The sequence below is a fragment of the Watersipora subatra genome, chromosome 1, assembly GCF_963576615.1.
Source record: "Watersipora subatra chromosome 1, tzWatSuba1.1, whole genome shotgun sequence".
NCBI lineage: Eukaryota > Metazoa > Bryozoa > Gymnolaemata > Cheilostomatida > Watersiporidae > Watersipora > Watersipora subatra.
The window spans coordinates 24182714-24205234 of record NC_088708.1 but is presented as its reverse complement, the minus strand read 5'-3'; the positions used below and the strand labels follow the sequence as shown (position 1 = coordinate 24205234).

The following is a 22521-nucleotide window of genomic DNA, read 5'->3' as shown; positions in this document are numbered from 1 at the left end:
ATGTCGCTATTTTCTCGGTCTGTATTTTCTTTTACAACATTTGCTGCGGGGCTAGTACATGTATGTCATCGTTTTTGTGACTGCATTGTAAAATGAAAACGCTATGCTACAGACTATTTACTTATGTAAACAGGGATGGGTGAGAGTGTGAACATTTTTATTACAGACAGTCACCAATGTATTGTGTGATTAACACCGAAATATGGCGATATAGTGTGAACCAGCCTTCAGATAACAGAGCCTGTCGGTAAAGCAGTAAACCATCGTAATAACCTTTTAGATGTGGTGATTGTCCAGCTGGATACACTGGAGATGGTAAAACTTGCACTGATATCGATGAGTGTACAGGAGATGTTTGTGGTCATATCTGTATAAACTCACCTGGATCCTTTGTCTGTGCCTGCAGAACTGGTTACAACTTAAACATAGATGGCTCTACATGTGATGGTAAATTATAATGCTATATATACGTACATTCTATTTGTGCATGCACATGTAGATATTGTCATTTTAGTTGATGTGGTGCCTGAAGATGTCTCTTCTTGTTTTAGACATAGATGAGTGCCTCACAGATCCATGTCATCAAGCCTGTAGCAACACTGATGGCTCCTACATCTGTTCCTGTCATTCTGGATTTGTCCTGACTAGTGATAACATCAACTGTGAACGTAAGGGCTCTTACCAACATAACACCATGTTATGTTTTTGTAAAGTAACTGTATTATTTTCTAAACACATTGAAAATGTGTTGTTTGATGTTTTAGGGGGTTCACATCAAGTGAATGCTTTACATTCACAAACTTTTATTATTACAGCATCCAACCCTTGTGAAGAATCAAATTCATGTGATCAAGTCAATGGCCTGTGTAACATAGAAGATGGACAAGATGTCTGCTACTGTACCAAAGGATATGCACTGAGTAATAATGGAGTCACCTGTGAAGACATCAATGAATGCCTACTTGATACAGATGCATGTGTCCAGAATTGTACAAATACAGCTGGTGGATATATTTGCAGCTGTGGAGCCGGATACAGTCTTGCTGCGGATGGAACATCCTGTGATGGTAAGAATTGTTAAATATGCGTAGGTATAATTTGAGATCCTATCGGTTTGATTAGGATCTTTTCTATAGATTTAGAAGGTGGGCCTTCATAACTGGACATACTCTAAAGATACAAAATTTAAGATACTTGCATAAGACTTGTACATTTCTATATAGTTGTTTTTAAAAGTATATCAATAAAGACCTCTAGGACACTTGACATCTGAACAACAGTCTGGGGTTCAATCATCCAAAAGGCTGCTGGTGGCGACAGGAAGGGCGTCTGGCATTAAACCCCTATCTCTGCCAAACCAACAATATAGATGAGTTCACACTTTGACAGGCACCTGACAGGCACCTGACAGGCACCTGACAGGCACCTGGCAGGCACCTGACAGGCACCTTACAGGCACGTAACAGGCACCTGACAGGCACCTGACAGGCACCTGTTCAAATAGAGTTCACGGAAAAGATAAACAATTCATCTAAGAACATAAGTGAGACAAACACTAACAGGGTTGAAGTTTTGTTGCTAAGTTGGTATATAAAGAATTAGGAGTTATTTGACAAGTGATTCCTTGTATTGGCACATCTGTAAGTGTCTAGTTCAATAAAGTTGTACGGATACAAAAACTTCTCATTTTTAAATATCTATTAGGATAGACATTTAATAGCATCTCTAAAATATTGTTTAAAAATTAAAGCCAAACTTACACTTCTGATGTGGTAACTTTTCAAAGGTGTATTAAACATTTTTATGAAAGGAAAAATAATAAATTTGAATTTATATACAAGTTTCGTAACTTTTGTACAATCATTTATGTTTGATTATATTGAAAAGTATATACTTTATCAAAATTGTTTTAACAAATTATGATAAGTAATAATTATTACAAATAAAAGGAAGATTTGGCTAATTTTTGTATGATACAAGGTTATACAATGAACATTCTTGCTCAGGAATCCTCCATGATGCTGGTAGGTTACGCACATGCAAGGACTCTCTTATTGTTACCAGTCTCATCAATTTCATAGCATTCAATGATCATTTCAAGTTTTTCTTATTATGCTATGATTTTAAGGCCTCATAGCGTGGTCCTATAAAATCTAATCTATAAGTGGCCTGTTAACCTACCTTGACCACTTTTCATTCTAAGTTATTTCTAACCTTGACCTAAGCCCTAGTTTTATTTGCAATTTGTACCTCTGTCACATTCTACATGTAGCTAGCTGAATAAATATAATTTACTTTGTATTCTTGTTTGCACTATTATTATTCCTCAGACATAAATGAGTGCAGTGCTGGAGAATATGACTGCCTTGCCTCTCAAATCTGCAACAACAAAGATGGAGGATATTCGTGTGATTGCCCAGGAAGTTCTGTACTTGTTGATGGTCAGTGTACAGGTGAGTACGTTGGTTGTAGTTCGATGTGTAAGAGACGCTGCTCTGTCTTTCACGGCACACTAGCTAAGTATTCTTTTTCAGGCTTTGAAATAATCACGCATGAGAGTAGAGTGCTTTCATATAACTGGCACATTCGCAGCCAAGGGCTTCTCTGCCGTCACAGAAAAAGTGCCAACATTTTATATGGTTGCCTACGACAACAACAAGTTTTACATAAGTTGGTGTGGGTCAAACTCGTGATGGCGATTACATAAGTTGTGGTAAGATGTTATTTAATACACAAGGAAGCTGACAATAGACGAATAAATACAGATATACGTACAACTACTGCTACCAAAGATTACTAAAATAAAGTATAAGTTTGCTTCCTAAAACGTAGCCAGCAATGTCTATCTCACTATGATCACCACAAATGTAACTCTCAGTCTACTCAATCACACTCAATCGTTTCTCAATAACAGTGAGATATAGGGCTAAGCGTGCAGGTAACTGATTTTCTAAATATGATTACAGTGATTTCTCCGACGAGTCCAGTAGCAGAGGTTGTAGATTCACCATCAGAGGAAGCTGAAGAGAACTCAGTATTTTTCTCATTTGAAGGCATGACTAAAGATGAGGTAAGTTTAGGAGTTGTCCTTTCTTAGGAAAACCATAATTGTGTACAATTGAAATTAGCTATGAGCACACCAAAACATTCAATGTGTTTTATTAAAGTTTTAGTAAAGTTCAAGTTCTTATGTCAAAGCAATGATATACAGCCCCAAAGGATAGCCGACGGCGCTCATATGGGCGGGGTTTAATTATGAAGCTCTGTTAGGATTAACCCGGACACGGCACCCGAAAAAAACAAATATGCTGAATAAAGCACCTTGTAAATTTACGAATATTATGAACTATAGTGGTTATTTTACTTATCTGTTGAATTCATTTTGTTGTCAAATAAATATAGTATCCCAATATTGTCACCGTTATGATCAGTCAGTTGCCATTCACAATCATTCGTGATATTAATAGTCACAATCGTAAAATAGCTCAAATTCGGTTTTGCATTTAGATTTTGAGTATGAAAACTACACTGCACAGCTTTGCCTGCTGTCCCATCTTATTGGCAAGGTAAAACAATGTGAAACCGATGAAAGACTTTGTCATTTTATATTAGGGGTGGCAAAATATTAATCAAAAACTAGAAAAAAAATGCCGTTGTTCGGGTAATTATATTCAACTTTAGGCATATACTACGACCTTTACTAATTTTAAATTTACTAAAAATAGGTAATTTGAAATGTTTTATTTTGATTAGATACATTATTTTGGTTAGGTATTACCCCTACATTGCAGAAATTCAATGTTTGCTATTGTGACCCGCGGGGTCTACTGGCTGAATAATCTAATGAAACGATAACAGCGATTCGTGTTTTCTAAAACCTAACAAGGCAACGCGACCGCCCCGCGAGAGTTGTGTTTGCTTTGAAACCCAGGCTAGCACAATCCTAATAGAGCTCCATAATTAAACCACGCCCATATGATAGCCGTCGGCTATCCTTTTGGGCTGTATATCATTGGTCAAAGTAAGATTGTGAAATTATGAATCAAAAGAAATTCCTGAAAATTTAGGTGGCTCCCAAAGTGTTTAGGGTCTTCATTCAATAACTAAAAATAAGTATATATATATAGCGCAAATAGCTCAACACAAGTAGTTTCAAGAGATCTTACAAAGCTTTAAAGACTTAAGAGAATTCATGAAATCATCGTAGCTATTAAGATGTGTGTAAATCAGAAATATAACAAGGACACACAACATCCATTATATTGTAACAAGCATATCGTGACACATGGTGGTCATATTTGAGTAAAAATTGATTTGTAAAGTTCACTAAAGGTTGATTTTTGGAGATAGTCTGATATAGCTGAATTCATTACTATCTATATAAAGCTATTTAATCTTACATAGACAACGTTATAGAATATCTAGATAAGCAAGGTGCTTTGTTAATTTCTAAGAAAAATCGGAAATGTCACTAGCTTTCGAGGATGTCAAAATATGTTAAAGTCTGTAGTTTGACAGTTCATTACAATGCATGTCAGTTACATTAATAACATGCAATTGGCTCATTGAATAGCTAAAATTTCATTGCATATCAGATATGGTTGGATTTACGCTCCAGCGCATTTATTTAAAATCTTATTAGTTCAATGGCTACTTTTCTATCCAGTATGTGAGATAATTCTGCAATAAAAGAACCAGTTATAAGCAGACAGGTGAAGTGGCCAAATGCTTTTTATTTTCTATAGCAAATTAAAAGCAACATATAAGCCATGATTTAAAGTGAGTTTACTAACATACCCCTTTTTATTCATTTCTACAGAGTAGTTTTCTTTCACACCAGTTCAAACAACTCAGTGCATTTAATGTATTTTAGGCATTTTTTCTTACATATCGTTACAGATTATACATGATTGTGCTGTCTGAGTGGTGTTGCACATTTGTCTAATGATTTAATATTAATCATTTTATAGTACACAGTAGAAAAAGAGGTCAGCCTATTCACTCTCCTGGCAGCTTCTGCCAATGAGCTTTGCGCTGAGAATATCTGCAGTTTTATACCAGACTCGGAGGCCCGTAGGAGAAGGTAATGTAATACTATGTCATCAATCTGCCAGTTGAAGATTCCGATATACAGCTTTAATTATATGCTCTTAAAACTTGCTCAGAAAAAATTTGATTTTCACCCAATGAAAGTTATAAGATTTTTAATGGTTTGAACTGTTTGTTGAGCTGAGTGATGCTGGTTGGTTCGATTGAATCTTCAATTTTTGACACTTAACTTCTGTTCATTTCAAGTAACTTATAAGTTTTATGTCATTTCACTTAAGGCTGCCCATGGCTCAGAGGTCTAGAGGTAACTAGTGGCAGCAAGAAAGGCACCTAACCTTATTGTGTTTTTACTAATCCTAAACAAGGAAAAAAAACCTCTGCATTTAATGTGTAAATGAGAATTTAACTTGTAGTTTGAAAAAATACTATATTTTGTGTCATATTACATGTATGTCTTGCAAGTAATACACGGTTTTATTTACTGATTAACATGATGGATATATCTCACTTACTTGCAGCCATGTTGCTAGGGCTGTTTTGACTATTGGTATGAGCTGTGATTAATTTTTCCGTAGAAACATCAAAATTCATATTAAAAATGATCTGGCCATTCACATGTATGAGCGAGAACTTCATTAAAATCACAGTAAAATTAAACAGATTTATTTATTTTAATAATATGTAATAAAATATTTCAAAAGTGAGAGACAAGTTAAAAATAACAAGGTGATTACTGATAGCATGCATCAGAGTGATGACCCTGACACCAAAGTTATCTGCAAATTCCTTTGAAACTTTCTAGTCTTGTTTTTTGTCTCAAGTTCTGCTCACATACTATAGGAGAAGGTCAGCAGGCAGCGTAACATTCTATAAAGAGTATTTCTCAAGACTTCCTGGATATCCGCAGGAGAATAATGGAGATCTTGACTTGGCCATTTACTCCATTTTACCAGGAAGTGGGGTGCTGCCTAATTCACTTCTGAAACAGGCTGTTGAAGATGTTGCAGTCAACATTTCCATAGCTCTTGGTAAGTGGCCTGTAGCGCGTTTTACATCAGAGGTCAATCTGCAAGGTTTATTCTGGTAAGCATCCACACCAAAATTATGAGGTGTTAGGCTAACTCATAGCTGATTCCTGTGGGTGTTGCTACATTTACCCTAACAAATTTTCTTGACAATAAAATAAAAACTAATAGGTTACAATTAATTAAAAAAAAGTATTAATTGGCTACCTTTAATAATATCTACAAATATTGGTGCTATAGGCCTATAAGCTTTACACTTCTCCAGTATTACTCATCTAGTAGAACATGATTAGTTGGGTGTTATATTATAAGAAATATATGGGTAAATAGTAAGTAAGTAATATGGGTAAGTATTAAGACTTGTATGCTAGCAGTCCGTACACTGTGAGAGATCATCATGAGTAGTAAACATGTGCACAATTATTCCATAAAGCTGGAAGGAGGTCTAGTGGAACAGTTGGTAGTGTGTATCTGAATATCTGGTTTTGTTTCCTGTCTGGTAAAAATATTCTTTCCTAACGCTCTTAACCTGGTTTTGGACAGACAGACAGACACAACTATTGTTATAGTAAATATTCACAATCTATATAAAATTAAAATTTAAAAATGTTTGAATTATGTTTGCAATATGAAATAATAAAATGAATGTACATACAAATAGAAATTGCCTCCCATTGGCGACACCCATCAGCAATGCTTATCAGTGAGTTGTGCCATCTTGCTGAAGCATTCCAAAAACATTGTACAACTCATTTGTGTATTAAGCACCACTCAAGCTGACGACATACAAACACAAATGTTTTTGCTGCCTAATCTGCAGTTTTTTTTTACACAAACTATCAGAGTATTTGAAGAGTGGGGTGAGATGGGGTGGTTTTTAATAAGGCCCATAAAGCATAATACTTCATGGGGCTCATTAAAAACACCATGTAAACAGAGTAAATGCTTTTGGCTTTATCACTTTGATGTAACCTTTACACTTCAAAAAACCAGATTTAATATTGGAGCTATGCACAACAAGTGGGTAATAACAGACTTTAAAATATTATTTTTTATAAAGTGCCAAACAAATTATACATGTAATAAGGGTTTTACTATATTAATATCTGGCATTCCTGATGAGATTATCATGTTGGAATAAGCAGCAATTCTTTCAATGCAAATCATTTGTAGCTTATGGTTTACAAGTAATGCACCAACTTTTCTGAACAGATAATTATTGTGGGCATTGGGTGACATTCTCGATGCAATCCATACAAGCGTGACCTTAAATACCAGTTCAGCTGCCTAGCCATCTTGTCCCTGAGAGCCAATACCTATTAACCAGATCTACCAGATTCAGTGTTTGGTTTTTAAATAAAAAAACCTAATATGGATAAGTTTTCAGAATATTCTTTTACGATGTCATTATTTATTATATATTCATACTGTAAAAGTTTTGTGCAACCTTCACTTTTTCTCCACTAGTACAAGACTCGGTGCATGAGTTTATACATATATTTCTGCTTAGTTCATAAGTTGTACAAGAATGATCAAGTAACAGGCAATGAACAGGCCCAGAACAGCTCTGCTCTTCTACACAAATGTTCGAGCTTATATAGCTGGTAAGCTCCGCCTCCGTTCTACTTGGCTGGGCACGGCTCGACTCGGCTCGGTCTTGACCCGGCTCTGGCTTGGCTTTGGCTTGACTTGGTGTAAGGGGACGCATCCACCACACACTCTCCCCCATTGGCCACTAAGGTCTCTAATTTATGTCCTGAGAGAGCACCAGTTAGGCCAGGGCCTCATGCTGGTAGGCTCCGTAGCGGAGGGGCTCCACCTCCTCTAGCAGTAGTTGGCACTCCCGGCCCTCCAAGTTTCCTTGCCATAAGACCGTCTGCATTGTCTCAGCAGCCCTCGTCCACTCCTATGCGTTTTGTGCCAACAACCAGGCTCGGCTGCGTCTGCAGGAGGGTCTGGCTAGCTGGAGTCCGTCCCACTATCTCAGCCAGCGTGCGTGATCCAGCGGGATCCAAGGCCGTCCGGCTCCTGGTCGAGGTCGGGCGGACCCCGGCTGGGGAGCACAGCTGAGTCCTGGCCTGCTGGACTCCTTTTTGCAGGCTACGACGCCTCCTTCCTCTAGTAGTGGGAGTGCAAGCAGCCATCGTTAGAGATCCCCGCATGTTCTCCTGGCAGAACTGCTCCAAGGAGTCCTGGTCGACTAGATACACCACCGGCTCCACTCCTCCCTGCTGGTGAGTAGCGTGGTGTAATAGCATTTGATCTCTCGACACGTGCTGCCAGTCACAGGGGCACACAAACATGGCGTAGTGTTGTAGGACATGAAAGTGGATCAGCCGAGTGCTGGTTGTAAACTGGCAGATCTGGCAGCTCCCATCCTTCACCTGTTCCTCGCTCGTGAGACAGTTTTGGAAGACAAGTATTTGATAGTCCTTACTATCGTCTTCTTCCGCGGCCTGGTTTCCTTTGGCTCCGGCTCTCTTATGGGTGTGCTTTCTCTAACAGTAACAGCCGGTGGAGAAGAGGACAACTCCGGTGAGGGGAGGCTGACTCGTCTCCTCTTAGTGCGTACAGCAGCCACCTGGCACTCCTCTTCTACCTCTTCTGGCATGGTCTCGTTGAGGAAATCCTCCACTCTCTCCTATGTTAGGGTTGCATCTAACAGTGCCTCCACTCCTTCTTTGGTAATTTCTAATACGGCAGAGTCTGGTTGTCGTGTCATATCCAGCTCCGTGTCGTCCCCCTTGTAGGCCACCATGTTTGCCGGTGTTGGCCTATTCATTCCTTCTCCAGCTTTTTTCAAGCTAATTGTGACCAAAGTCAGTAAGTCCTGTAGTGATGTGTTGCCTTCGCTATCCATCTTTTCCAGCGCTCTGATGTCGTCCAGGAAAAACAAGTGCTTTAAAAGGAAAGCCTTGGTTGCGTTCGTGAAAATCGTTTTACAACCTTCCCACGACCTCCGAACTCTTTTCCGACAATTCCATAGAATAACATACACCATCTCCGTACCGTTCCGGCTTCCTAGTTGTCCGGGCTGGCCTCGGATTGTGCCAGACCGGAGTTGATTGGATTGCGGGGTTGATGGGATCTGGTGTTGTGGTCTTTTCGGTCTCCACTGGGTTTGCTTCAGGTTCTCCCAAAACTTTTCCCGTGTGGCTGGATTGATTCCCTCGGAACTCGGAGGGTGTCTTTGGCTTTCTCCTTCCTCCGGTCTGGCCGGATTTTCTCCCGGAGTTATCTCTTGCCCTTGTTTTTCTGCAGCCTCTAGCAGCAACTTTTCCCAGCTATGGGGCGGCATTATGGGTACATGGTTTATTCTGACCTCCTCCTGCCTCTTCTCCGGCCTGCTTGATCGAGCTCCTTTTATGTTAGAACCTCTCCTTGGCTCCAGGGTAGCCGGGGCTTGCCCCAACCTTTCTGGGCAAGCATGATAAGGTTTCAGCCTTTCTTCGCTTTGAATGGAAAACTGGCTCTGCCATTCCACCAAATATGCGTGGTTCCCCCAGGCCTTCAGGACCTGGTATGGTCCCACAAATTTCGCCTGTAGCTTGGGGTTTTCTCCCCGTCTCTGGCGTTTATTTGTGAGCTATACCCAGTCATCTGGGGCGTACAGCGGTGGCTCTTCCCGGTCCTCCTGTCTCACCTCCATCTAACTTTGTTGTAGCATTTCGTGCACTGTCTGCAGCCTCCGCTGCATCTTAAGGGCGTGCTCACGGGCAGGAAAAACTCGGTCGGTGGTGGGTGGCTTTCCAGCTGGTCCGGCAACCTCAGCTCCGGTCTAAACATCAGCATGTTGGCTGTTTCTCCGGTTGTGGAGTGGGGGTGCCTCGGTATGCCCTCATCAGCTGGGGAAGCAGCAGGTCCCACTCATCTTGTCCTTGGGCCACGAGTAATGCTCTCAAGGAGTCTCCGAGTCCTCGGTTGTTCCGTTCAACGATTCCATTGGCCTGTTGGTGATAAGGAGTCGTATGGGTTTTCCTCACATTCCAGATTTGGCACAGTTCGGCCATCAGTTGGCTCTCGAACTGCGCCCCCTGGTCCGTGTGGATCTGCTCAGGTAACCCCAGGTAGCAGAAGACCCACTCATCCAGTGCATTTGCGACCACTGGGGCCGTGGCGTCAGGTAGTGCAGGTGCGCCCTGCTATTGGGTGAGGTGGTCGGTGAGCACCAGCACCCACTTATTGCCCCTAGGCGTGACCGGAAATGGCCCCACCAGGTCCACGGCCACTTTCTGCCAGGGTCGTTTGGCATAGAGCGTTTTTTCCCTCCGGCTGCCTTTGTCCCTCCATGCTTTGCAGCCTGGCACATCTCACAACTCTTGATGAGCCGTCTGACTGTGGCCGTCAGTCCGGGCCAGTACCAAGTCAGCTGGAGGCGGCTTATTGTTCTTCCTACCCAAGAGTGAGCTAGGGCATGCGTTTGCCACACAGTGGTCTCCCGCATGGTCGGGGGGCAGATGGCACATCATCTGGGGTAGTCCTGCGGGGCCACACGTGCTTCCAGCACGCCGTCCTGTCATATGAGCAGAGATCCTCGCATGTGATGTCGGATATCCAGCTCTCTGCTTTCGACTTCCAGGTGTTCCGCTGGCACCTCTTCTCCTGTGGCGATGGCACGATGCATGATGGCCACTGGTCCTTGTCCGGTGGCCTGTGTCCTTGCCAGCTCGCCCTTTGGTCCTGTCATCCCTAGTGTAGCCGGTAGCCCCTCGGAGGAACCTCATGCAGCCAGGTTCAATCCCACCCCTGTTGGGGCGAGAGTCCAGTGCGAGTTGCCGGCCGGCCCCCGAGTTATGCGACGTTGCCCAGGATCGATCCCGCCCTTTCGAGAGTGGAGTCTCATCCAGGCAACTGGTTGGTACCCACGCAGCTAACGACCCTTGTTCCTTTGCCAACTCCTTCCGTGAGGGGCCCCCGTCCCTCTGCTCGATGCTCACGCATTGCTAGCAGTCCTCGCAGGTTTGCCTGCTCAACCCATCTGCATTTCTGTGGCGAGTCTCTGACAAATGCTCCAGGATGTAGCGGAACTCAGCCAGGATCTCTAGCTACTGGGCTACCTGGTTCGAGGGTTCCTCCTCCTGCATAGCCACCGGAGTGACGCGTGGTCTGTCTGTAAGAGGAACTCCTGCCAATACAAATACGGTTGAACATGCTTAACTGCCTTTACCACCACAAGCAGTTCCCGTCGAGTGACGCAGTAATTGCGTTTTGAGGGGGTGAGGGTCTTGCTGTAGTAGGCAATGACCCTCTCACAGCCCTCTTGTACTTGGGACAGTATGACTCCACTCCACATCCGCTGGCGTCTGTGTCCAGGATGTACTGCCTTCGAGGATTCGGGTACCCCAAGATCGTGGCGGTGCTGATACTATTCTTCAGCGCGGTGAAGGCGATCTGTTCCCTTTCTGTCTATTTCCAGGGCTCTCCTTTTGCAGTCAGTCAGTGCAAGGGATGCGCTATAGTGGCAAACTTTGAGATATATTGTCGGTAGTAGCCGACCGTCTCGAGGAATCCTTAGAGTTCTTTTACTCCACTCAGGCTCAGCCATTCTGTGACTGCCTTCACCATGTCGGGGTCTGTTAAGACTCCATCCTGGCTTACTATGTAGCCCAGGCAGCAGACCTGAGGTTGTAATAGTTTGCACTTGGACGGCTTTAATTTTAGTCCGGCCTTGTGGAGTCTCTGGAAGACCTCCTCCAGCCGATGCAGATACGTATCAAAATTCATGGCAATGACTATAATATCATCCAGGTATAGTAGCAGCGTTTTCTACTGGAGGCCGGGTAGAACGCGCTCCATGAGTTTTTAAAAGGTGGCGAGGACAGACGTCAGTCCGAAAGACAACACTTTCCATTTCCATAATCCGGACCGTGTCGAGAAGGCTGACTTGTCCTGCGCCTCTGTATCCAGGGGTACCTGCCAGTACCTGCTCACCAGGTCGAGCGTGCTAAAATAGCGGCTGCCAAACAGGGCATCCAGGCTGTCCTCGATTCTGAGTAGAGGGTAGGCGTCCTGCTCAGTTACAGCGTTTAGAGGCTGGTAGTCGATGCAGAAGCGCCACTTCCCACCCTTCTTCCGGACCAACACCACGGGGAGCTCCAAGCTCCCCCGGCTGGCTCGATAAGCCCCCGCTTGAGCAGATCCTGGGCCTGCCTCTCAGCCTGGCCTCCTTCTCCGGTCCGAGTCTGTGGGGGAGGGGGTTGCCGAATTGGCTGGGTGCTCTCTTTAAGTGGAATGGAATTTTCAACCTCGGCAGTCCTTCCTGGGTCGTTGTCACCTGTACTGAACATGGTGGCATATCGACTCGGCAAGGAAGTAAACCTCGCCATTTGACTCGTCCCCTCACAGTTTGGCCGAGCCGCCTGGAACAACTCCTCAAGGTGAGCCGGCACTCCATTGATTGAAGTTGGACCGGCGTCACACAGTAAGGGGTCGTCCTCTTTGACCTGCAGGCTCTCCACTCCCGTGTAAGTGCCGATAGTGGCTCCGGACCGAAAAGTCAATGGCCGCTCCGTAGCATTCATGCAGTGGGTGATGAACTGTTTCTTGGGTCTCGGCTGATTCAGGCTACTTGCTACTAGAGGTCCGTCGGGAAATCCTTCGATCAGTCCTATGGAGGAGTAATTTTGCGTGGTGATGCGACAGTGTATTGCCATCTCAGTCCGGGCAAAAACCACTACCTCCCTTATCACCTGTACTTTGCTCTGTAGCAGCCACCCATGTCGATCCGTGCAGACTAGCTGTCTGCCATCCACTTGGACCACCGGTTGCTCAAATTTGAGAGAACATTGGTGGGCCAAGATGAATGGCATTCCGAGTATGGCATCCTCATTCAGACGGCTAACCACAAAGACTTTCTCCGTCTTTACATCCCTCAGGCAGATGGTCAAACGGATTATCTCGTAGAAGGGGAGCTGTGTGCAACCAGCCAATAGTCCGTGGTTGTCACTCTCCTCGAGTTGGTTTTATACAGCTCCTGGCAATCGGTCAAAGACCTGCTTATTGATCAAGTTTGTGGTGCATCCTATATCTAGAAGAAACTGGATAGGCCGCCCCTCCACCCTTCTTGGAGGAAATAGCTGGTGGAGTGAGGTTGGCTGAAGGCTTGCGCCCTAGTGGTGTCTTCCAAACATCTTCCTTTCCGTAGTGGGACAGGGTCGGTCCCACATTCAGGATAGACCCGGGGCTCCTGTGATTGCCACCGCCAAGGCGGAGAAGGGGCCGGCCCTGCCGCCTTTAAGGCAGGCGTCCGACCATACGGTCCAGCGGGGGTGGTTCTCACTGTCTGGGGTGGAGGGGATTTGGGTGTCACCCTCCTTCGTTTCAGGCTACGCTCCTGCCGTTCGCACACAGGGGCGTAAGCAGTATCCGAGACAGTGGGAATGTCCAGACTGGTCTCACTCAACAACTGGTAGTAGTTTCGTGTCTCCACAGGCCTTTCCTGTGCACGAATTTTTCTCGGCCTAATCCTTGCTGGTTGAGACCAACCGTCGGCTGTCACTGAATCCCGTGTAGTCCTATTGTGTCTCCGGGGTTGTTTGGCCTTGGCACAGCCAGTAGTCGGAGTTACTGCTGTGGCCGTTCTTCGTGTCCTGAAGCCGGTTTGGTGTAGCGAAGGCAATTCTTCCGTACGTGCCCCGGTTGCCCACATCTCTAGCAATGGGTAGCTGGCTGGCTCCTCCTCTCTGTTGAATTGCGAACCTGCCCCTGGAGCTGTTCCACCTTGTCCCTGATAGTTTGGACCAGCCAGACTAGTCGTCCTGTAACATCGGTTTTGGCTGAGTTCACCTGGTCGGAGGCTCCTCCCTCCAGGGTTCGTACTAAAGATCCGGTGGATTTACGCTGGCCTCCTTGGATCTGAAAGTAGTCGTTCCCGGCCCATAAAGTGTCAGCCAGCATGGGCGTGTGTACAACCAACAGATGTCGCTGTAGGGCAGGGTACCTTAGGGAGCTGCCGAAGGTCTCCATAACCATACTATTTCGGTGTCGATTCGGCAGGTCTCTGTATGCAATGCGTACCAACCTCTCAACCTCCATAGCATGCTCCTGAAGTGTCATCCTTTCCTCTCACCTAAGGGCATTGAGCTGGCTTAGCGCCTGCCTAGCGGATAGCCCGAATCTTGCCCGGAGGGCATTGAAAATGGCCTCCTGGTCCTCGGCCCATCCGCAGTCTTCGGCCTGTTCGCCCAGTTCTCCCCGGAGTGGGCGGGTTGCTCCTTTCGTCCACTGGTTGGCGTCGGCTACCTCTGTGAAGCAGGCGATGAAGTACTCCCCATTTCCATTTCCAGTGTACTGGGGAGTCCTAAACCGTGGTGTCGGTTCCTGAGCCCTTGGCATCAGTAGTACCCGTTCTAGTGCCTCAACTAGTCGGTCGGGTCCCAGATCAGCACTTCTTGCCCTCCTGTTGGCCATTTCTGGTTTTCAGTAAGTTTCTGCTCTCTTCCCAAAGCAGTGCCTCTGCTGTGTCCGTGGCTGTTGGCTCTTTTTCGGAATTCTTCCTGTAGGAAGTTTTTCCGGTAGAAGCTCGCCGCCTCCTCAGGCAAGTCTTGTTGGAGCCTTTAGTAGGTTTCTGCTCCCGGAGCAGTACATCTACTGGGTCCGATACTGCAGGGCTTTCCGCAGCTCTCTGTGTTTTCTCCTATAGGAAGTTCTTCTAGTAGGAGCACGCTGCCTCTTCAGGTAAGTCCTGTCGGAGCCTTTAGTAGGTTTTTGCTCCTGGAGCAGTGCATCTACTGGGTCCGATACCGCAGGGCTTTCCACAGCTCTCTCTGGGTTTCTTCCTGTTGTCAGGAAGTTCTTTCAGTAGGAGCAGTGTCGCAGTTTTTCAAGCAGCCCAGTTCATCCAGAGTCCAGTGACCCTTCCAGTGTTTAGTGATTCTGATGCAAGTCCTGTGGTGGAGTTCTTGGGATCGTCAGCGATCCCACTGCTACCACCAGTGTAAAGGTTTTGTGCGACCTTCACTTTTCTTCCACTAGTACAAGACTCGGTGCATGAGTTTATACATATATTTCTGTGTAGTTCATAAGTTGTACAAGAATGATCAAGTAACAGGCAATGAACACGCCCAGAACAGCTCTGCTCTTCTACACAAATGTTCGAGCTTATATAGCTAGTAAGCTCCGCCTCCGTTCTACTTAGCTGGACCTGGCTCGGCTCGGTCTTGACTCGGCACGGCTTTGGCTTGGTTTAGCTTTGACTTGGCTTAGTGTAAGGGGACACCATCCACCACAATACATAATCTAAAAACAAGCATGTTAATAGTTTGTTAATTTTGTTTCATCAAAAAAGTTTACACGTCAGTAAGAAATAGAAAACAAGTAAGAGCAATGAAGACTTACACGGGCAGTAGCATAGCTAGTCATGGCGCTGGGCCCGGGCTAGTAGTTCGTTAATTTAGATAGAAACAATATACAATGACTATTTGAGTGAATCAAGGAGGTGTTGCTTGAGACGATCCTTTAGTTAAGATAGCTAAGAATAGTTAAGGCAGAACATAAACTTACTGTTAAAATACTATAGAAATAGAAATACCATAGAAATACCTGTATATGTACAGGTATTTTTATGGTATGAAAGGAAAGAAATGTTTTTACAAGCAAATAGTAGTAAACATTTTAGTGAACTGTTTTGCAGTGTCAATCATAGCTTGATTGTTAGACGACGAAATCATTGTTAGACGAAATGATTGTTAGACGATAAAATTTGACAGATGAGCTACGGTAGTTTGTTTTCAGGGGAAAGTATGTATACCATATGATTCACACACCAAGTTTATCTTTCCCTTGTAGGCGTTAATATTACAATTATCGTGGACGACTCTATAGTGATAAATCCAACGACAGCTGCGACAGAGTATGCTGCTGCCGAGAGTAAATTCATCATCTATGTTGCTGTTGGCTCTGGGCTCGTTGCTCTCACCATAGTCATAGTGCTAATTGCTGCCTGTGCAACTCACTCAAAGAAGTAAGTGGAATCATAAAGGCCCTATTGGAAAGCTGTTTTGGCTTTTGAAAAATTGTTCTTGTTTTTGGATTAGAAAATAAATATGTACTTACATGTATTTTAAGTTGTTGTTTGTCATCGATGCAAAAGCGATTTTAAAATCCTAATTACACATCTTATTTGTGTGCTGGAATGAAATTAGCTTTTGCCAACAGTTTTTGTGTACTGTGTTTATTAAGACGAGTTTGTGATTTGTTCAGTAACGGTGACATGTAAAACATAAAACAGTAAAAACACATACATGTAAAACATGAATACAAAACAATTAGTGATGGAAACAATTTCTTTCAACCATCAATTTATAGACCTGTCCCAGCTTAACAAATCAGTGAAGCAGCTACAGGCATTTTCAGAAACAGTGCCTTTGATCATCAAGCTACTGTCTATATATACAAATTAGATTTCAGAGAAGTGAAGCTTTCACAGCTGTTTATAACCGGTAGGATGGAAGTTACTGGTTCCATCAATAATTATAAGTCAATTGCTGTCTTTTATTAATGTTTTACATACAAGTGTCTTGCTGTTTTGTTTCACATTTTATATTTATTGAGCAGGTGACAAACTTGTATTAATCCACGCCATGGACATGGACATGTACAAGTACTAATTCCGTTCCACCACAGTTACTATTTCTAATTCATACAGATGTGCCCTAAGTCTGATTTCTGAATAAAATTTGATGTGCTTCCTTTTTTATACTGAACTTAATAACAGTAATAAAAAAAAATTTTGATAAAGAATGTAAAGAATGATAGTGCAGAACATTATTACTATATTCTATACAATTGAGTCTATAAAGAATTTTGTGTACTATGAGTCGAAATCTTTGTTTAGGCATAAGGGGATTGCGCAATCTCCAGAACAAGTACCATCCCCAATAATCAATCTGCCAGAAGTTGAAGCAGCTTAAGATGCCAACAGGGTTACCTAGGCAGCAGGTCAGTATACCTAATACCTGGCTGTAAGGTGCTATACGCTGATTAATACAAGGAAGTGTATTAGACTTATTGTCAGCGTTGATAGCAGTTGTTTGTATGTAGTGTATATTATACTTCTAGTCTCAATAAAACTGTACTATGAGAAGTATTGCAAATGTTTAAAACTTCATAAAATATCTGTTGAGCATTGCATAGCAACAAATATAGAGTATTGCATGGCAACCAATTAGAGTATTGCATAGCAACAACTATATAGTATTGCATAGCAACAGCTATAGAGTATTGTATGGTAACAACTATAGGGTATTGCATCCCAACAAATATAGAGTATTGCATGGCAACAACTATTAAGTATTTCATGGCAACAACTATAAAGTATTGTAAGATAACAACTATAGAGTGTTGTGAAGTAACAACTATAGAGTCATGTTTGGCAACAACTATAATAGAGTATCACATGACAACAACTATCAAGTATTGCATGGCAACAACTATAGAGTGTTGTGAAGTAACAACTATAGAGTCATGTTTGGCAACAACTATAGAGTATCACATGGCAACAACTATCAAGTATTGCATGGCAACAGCTATAGAGTATTGTACGGTAACAACTATAGATTGTTGCATGCAACAACTCTGGAGTGTCGTATGACAACAACTATAGAGAATTTCATTGCAAACTATGGAGTATTACATAACAACAACTATAAAGTATTGCATGGCAACAACTGCAGAGTTTTGCATGGCAACAACTATAAAGTATTGTATGACAACAACTATAGAGTATTGCATGGCAAAAACTATAATGTATTGCATGGCAACAACTATGCAATATGGCATGATAACCCTTCTAAAGTATTGCATAGCAACAACTATATAGTATTGTACGGCAACATCTATAAAGTATTGCATGGCAACAACTATAGCGTAGCAGCAACTTTGCAACTTTAGCAATTTTGCAGCAACTGCAAAGGATTGCATAGCAGTACCTGAGTAGTATTTTATAATCACTTTTACATAGTATTGTCTTGCATATTGTCCAAAACGCTCAATGCATGGCAATTAAAATAATTTCTTTAAAATCATTATTCATATTGGTTAGATGGTTGTTATAGTTAGGTAGTTGCTTAGAAAGTCAGCACTCATTATAGAAGATGACTGACTCAACTAATATTGTTTGTCTAATGTTTCAGCTGTCAAAGGGCTGCCGAATGTCACCTTGTCACTGGGATATTGTACCAGCTGATTTCATTCTGTATTTGTACCATTTTGTGAGTGTTTATTTAACTGACAGTATATGGGTTGGCATCCATTTCTATGATTATTCTCCACTTATATCAGTCGAGATAAAATTTATGGCGCAGCTCATCAGTTGCATGTATGAATATAACATGTAATTAATATAACATTTATATAAAAGTTTATCTATGATTATATTTTTTATGTATTTACATCATTTTTATAACAACTGTACCCCAGCACATAAAATGTATACTTTGATTTATTCTATTGGTTGTATAACTAAGTAGTGAGACCTAAAACCACCAACATATACTGGAATAAAAGATTTTGACAGCTTACTGTTTTTGTAAGTTTATTTTTGGAATTCTTTGTATCACAAATAAATGTATTATGATGCTTTTTATGGTTTGTGTTATTAATTTATGTTGTTATTCTCAACATCTCTAAGACAAATTGTACTTAAAATTAAGAGCAGGATGTTATGAGAATTTACAAATTTTAGAATAGCTGAATCAAATTTTCATCAACTTGGAAATTGAAATATTACATTGATGATGCCTCTAAAACTGTGTGTATTGTAATTTTTTTTAAATTAATCGTACCATATTAAATTGCATGTAATTTGACATTATATTTCTCTTAGAATGCTTAACCTAAAATCCACGAACCAAATTTGTGGCAAAGCTTGAAAGTTTTGTGTTAACTAATCTACAACGGATCCGACAGTCCATTTATTAGTTTACTATTTATTGTCTGCAGAATGAGATACATGTAAGTGTTGTTCCGTTATCTGACATTTTCATTCCTTCTCCATGTTTTGATGAGCTGAGCATTTCATTGATTGAGTTGACTTGGAAAAGTATAAAAATCGAAAACAACAGATGGTAGGGGAAGCAACAGATCAGCGTTATGATGTAGAAGACTTGTCTGTTACGATACAGTTTGTTGCAGCGACTAATATTTACTATAGTTTATACAATGAGCAGACTTAATTGTAACATAAAAGGAAACAAAACTGAAAATGAAACTTCTGTTGATTCATTCATTTACCAGCTTGGTTATGAATATATAAACAAATAATGTTTACATTTCATTATACTCAGTAAACTGTAAGCTGATATAACAACATTTATAATAATAACTTACCTTTTGAAATTGCAAGTCATAAATTCGGGGCTTTTTAAGTCTGTTGGTATTTGTTTTCACTGAAATGTAGCTGTTTATTCAAATCTATCATAAGATTTCAAATTCATGTGGTTGGTATATAGCTAGTAGTAGGCTTTCATTCTTCAATACTTTTATCAAACTCTCTATATAAAAGGTATAGCTCACACCTGTAACGCTTGTAACAGTTTGACAACAAAAAACAGCTTGCAGTCAGCTCCACAAAACAATGTAGATATTGTCTGCTAATGTGGGTGTCTTCACTCATAACATCTGATTAAATGTAACTTATTCGCAAATGTTTGGTATCTCGTATCATATATGTTTGTGCTGAAGGATAGTGTGGCATGGTAATAGCTAAAATATAGGACCACAGGTATTGAGATCTACAGTCATAATGACTCAGCTTTATGGCCACAGGGACTAAGAAATATATCCAGGGAGAATAGAGGCTATGATCATAGTGACTGAGGGGTATGATCACAGAGATTGAGGGGTATGATCACAGTGACTTTGGGGGTATGATCACAGTGACTGAGGGGTACGATCACAGTGATTGAGGGGTATGATCATAGTGACTGAGGGGTATGATCACAGTGATTGAGGGATATGATTACAGAGATTGAGGGGTATGATCACAGTGACTGTGGGGGTAAGATCAGAGTGACTATGGGGGTAAGATCAGAGTGACTATGGAGGTATGATCACAGTGACGTTGGAGTATGATCACAGTGACTGAGGGGGTATGATCACAGTGACTGTGGGAGTATAATCACCGTGACTGAAAAATATGGTCGCAGTAATTGAGAGGTATAGTCAGTCACTGAGATGTATTATCACAGTGACTGGCATATTTTGTCTCAGTAACTGAAAAATATAGTCACAGCGACTGATAGGTATGGCTCAAGGTGAATAGAAGACAATTCACAATCGGATGAACATGGTACCCTATTATAGACTCTCAAGATCATTACTCGGCATATATATTCACGCGGCCACATCTGTCCTAGTTACGTGAAAAGCAGTGTTGCAGGTCCCCGCTTCCACCCGATTTCCTCCTTTCTCTTCAGCTCAATACTTGAATACTATTTCTTAGGTAAATAAAGCCCGGTTGACATAATATCAGTTTGCCCATACTCATTTGCTGCACTTGTCACCGGTGTTACAAGTTGTGTTTTTGTTCAATGAAACAATGAAAAGAAAATGAGCTATATCAACAAGCACAAAGAGCCACTTCTGGCTTGTTTTCAACCTTTCAAACGTAAGTCTCTGTTAAGAAGTGCACAATGCCAGTTTTTCAAAAAGAAATATTTGATAAAGATCTGAAAGATACATATAGATTAAACGTTTTGATTGCCGTCACTTGTGGCAATGAGCTGAAGTAAAGTGGTAAGTTATATAATAAACATAAAAATAGAGAATATTAGTACCGTATGCAGTCAAAAAGAAGCTTATGAATTCCTCAATATACTGTATATATTAAAAAATATTTGACTCCATCCTTGAAGTAACGTCCACATCTGACTTTCTAAGTTCACGTGAAGAGGCGACAAGGAATATTGGATATAAACTGTAAAAGCTATAAAACTAGGGCAAAATATAAGCCAATCTAGCTTAAATTTTACCTAGTTTAAGGTAGAGTAGGTTACACAATAGATCTGTATCACCAGATCAACATCTGAATCTACACAATCTTGGAAGTGCACTTCCATGAGAGTGTCTCTATAGTGGGTTAACAACAGAAACTTCTTTGTGTTGATTCATGCTTTATTAACATGGTTGTTCACGTGTAATTTAGTTTTATATCATATTAAATTGTTCATGTTTAGTTTTTACACAGTTTTATAAAATGGATTAGTTTTAATGCTATGGGTAAACTACGTGTCGTATTTATTAAGGAGTAATAAGTGATTTTTAAACTATGGAACAAAGCACAAGCAGAGTGTGTTTTTATGAAAATATTTGCACCAGCATACAACGGTTTCAAAAGGAAAATCAAATCTCTACCGGAGTTAACCATTTATGTAAAGGACTGGCTAATCCACTTGATTCACTCAAATGAACTTCATTCTTCCAAAGATTCAGTATACTATTGGTCACTAGGTGATCTTTTCCTCTCCTTGCCAATATGGGTTATCAGTCACATTGGAAATTATGGCTTCTACTGACAATACTCGCTTCTCAAGTGTCCGGCGAGAATACGGCTGAAAACGCTGATGTGATCCAATCATCTGAAGAGCCTCCTATAGACTTTACAGATGACATGTTCAAGTCTTCACCTGAAGCCACCTCCAGCGATGTTCAACATGACACAGCTTCTACTGCAGAGTTAGCAGGTTAGTGTTTACAAACAACAGCACTGTAGCAATACATAGATGTATACAACAGTGTTGTTGCAATGCATCGAGGTATACAACAGTGCTGTTGCAATACATTGAGGTTTACACCGACACTGTAGCAAAAGGGTACTTAAATTTAGTGGTTTCATTTATGGTGAATGAACTCAGTGTGAAAAATATTTGTGTGAGGTCAAAAAAGTCGCAATACTCCCCAAAAACATGAAAAATGGGCATTGTAAAGTTCTTTGATATTGTAGCTACAAAGGCATGTCAACCTGCCTAAAGGTTTTCTCCACATTATAAGCTGAGTAAGAATTTACGAAAGGTAAATATTTGTGCTGGGTTAGAAATGCTTTGGGTAGATCAAAGAGAATAAATTGTACTAAAAAGGAAGATTAAACTAGTAACTACTAACTGTGCTAAAACTGAAAAAAGTTGATAAATTAACTAGTAGTAACATGTTAAAGGGTCGATGAACGTTGTTCATAAATGGTACGAATGCTTAGGCATAAACACAGTTGCTCTGCACTGTTAACACAACTATTCGCAGACAGATTTACACACAGATTCCTAGACAGATTCATAAACAGATCAGGTCAAAGATGTAAGTTGTAGATGTAGATTAGTGATGTAAGATGTAGTTATAGGCGCCAGCATCATCAGCTGCCAAGATGTTTAATTGTTGCACAACTGAAAGCTTCTGTAAATAATCTTTAGCTTTGTCTGGTGCGCCACCTTTCGATTTTGCTGACTGTTGCTGAATT

The 22521-nt window shown here is 41.6% G+C and overlaps 2 protein-coding genes across 2 annotated transcripts in view; one reads left to right on the top strand and one right to left on the bottom strand.

Annotated features, from left to right (window-relative positions):
• LOC137397394 (mucin-like protein) overlaps positions 1-18655 on the top strand; it is a 75269-nt gene extending 56614 nt beyond the window's left edge. The window contains exons 20-29 of the mRNA XM_068083687.1: positions 281-447; positions 552-668; positions 816-1067; positions 2331-2453; positions 2967-3070; positions 4971-5083; positions 5890-6077; positions 15861-16035; positions 16909-17012; positions 18206-18655. Of these exons, the coding sequence (XP_067939788.1) occupies positions 281-447; positions 552-668; positions 816-1067; positions 2331-2453; positions 2967-3070; positions 4971-5083; positions 5890-6077; positions 15861-16035; positions 16909-16984 (1315 nt within the window). The 3' untranslated portion in view covers positions 16985-17012; positions 18206-18655. The remainder of the gene's footprint in view (positions 1-280; positions 448-551; positions 669-815; positions 1068-2330; positions 2454-2966; positions 3071-4970; positions 5084-5889; positions 6078-15860; positions 16036-16908; positions 17013-18205) is intronic.
• Positions 1-22521, bottom strand: part of LOC137397436 (small ribosomal subunit protein uS5-like) — a 476780-nt gene that overhangs the window by 417284 nt on the left and 36975 nt on the right. The gene's annotated exons all lie outside the window — the stretch shown is intronic.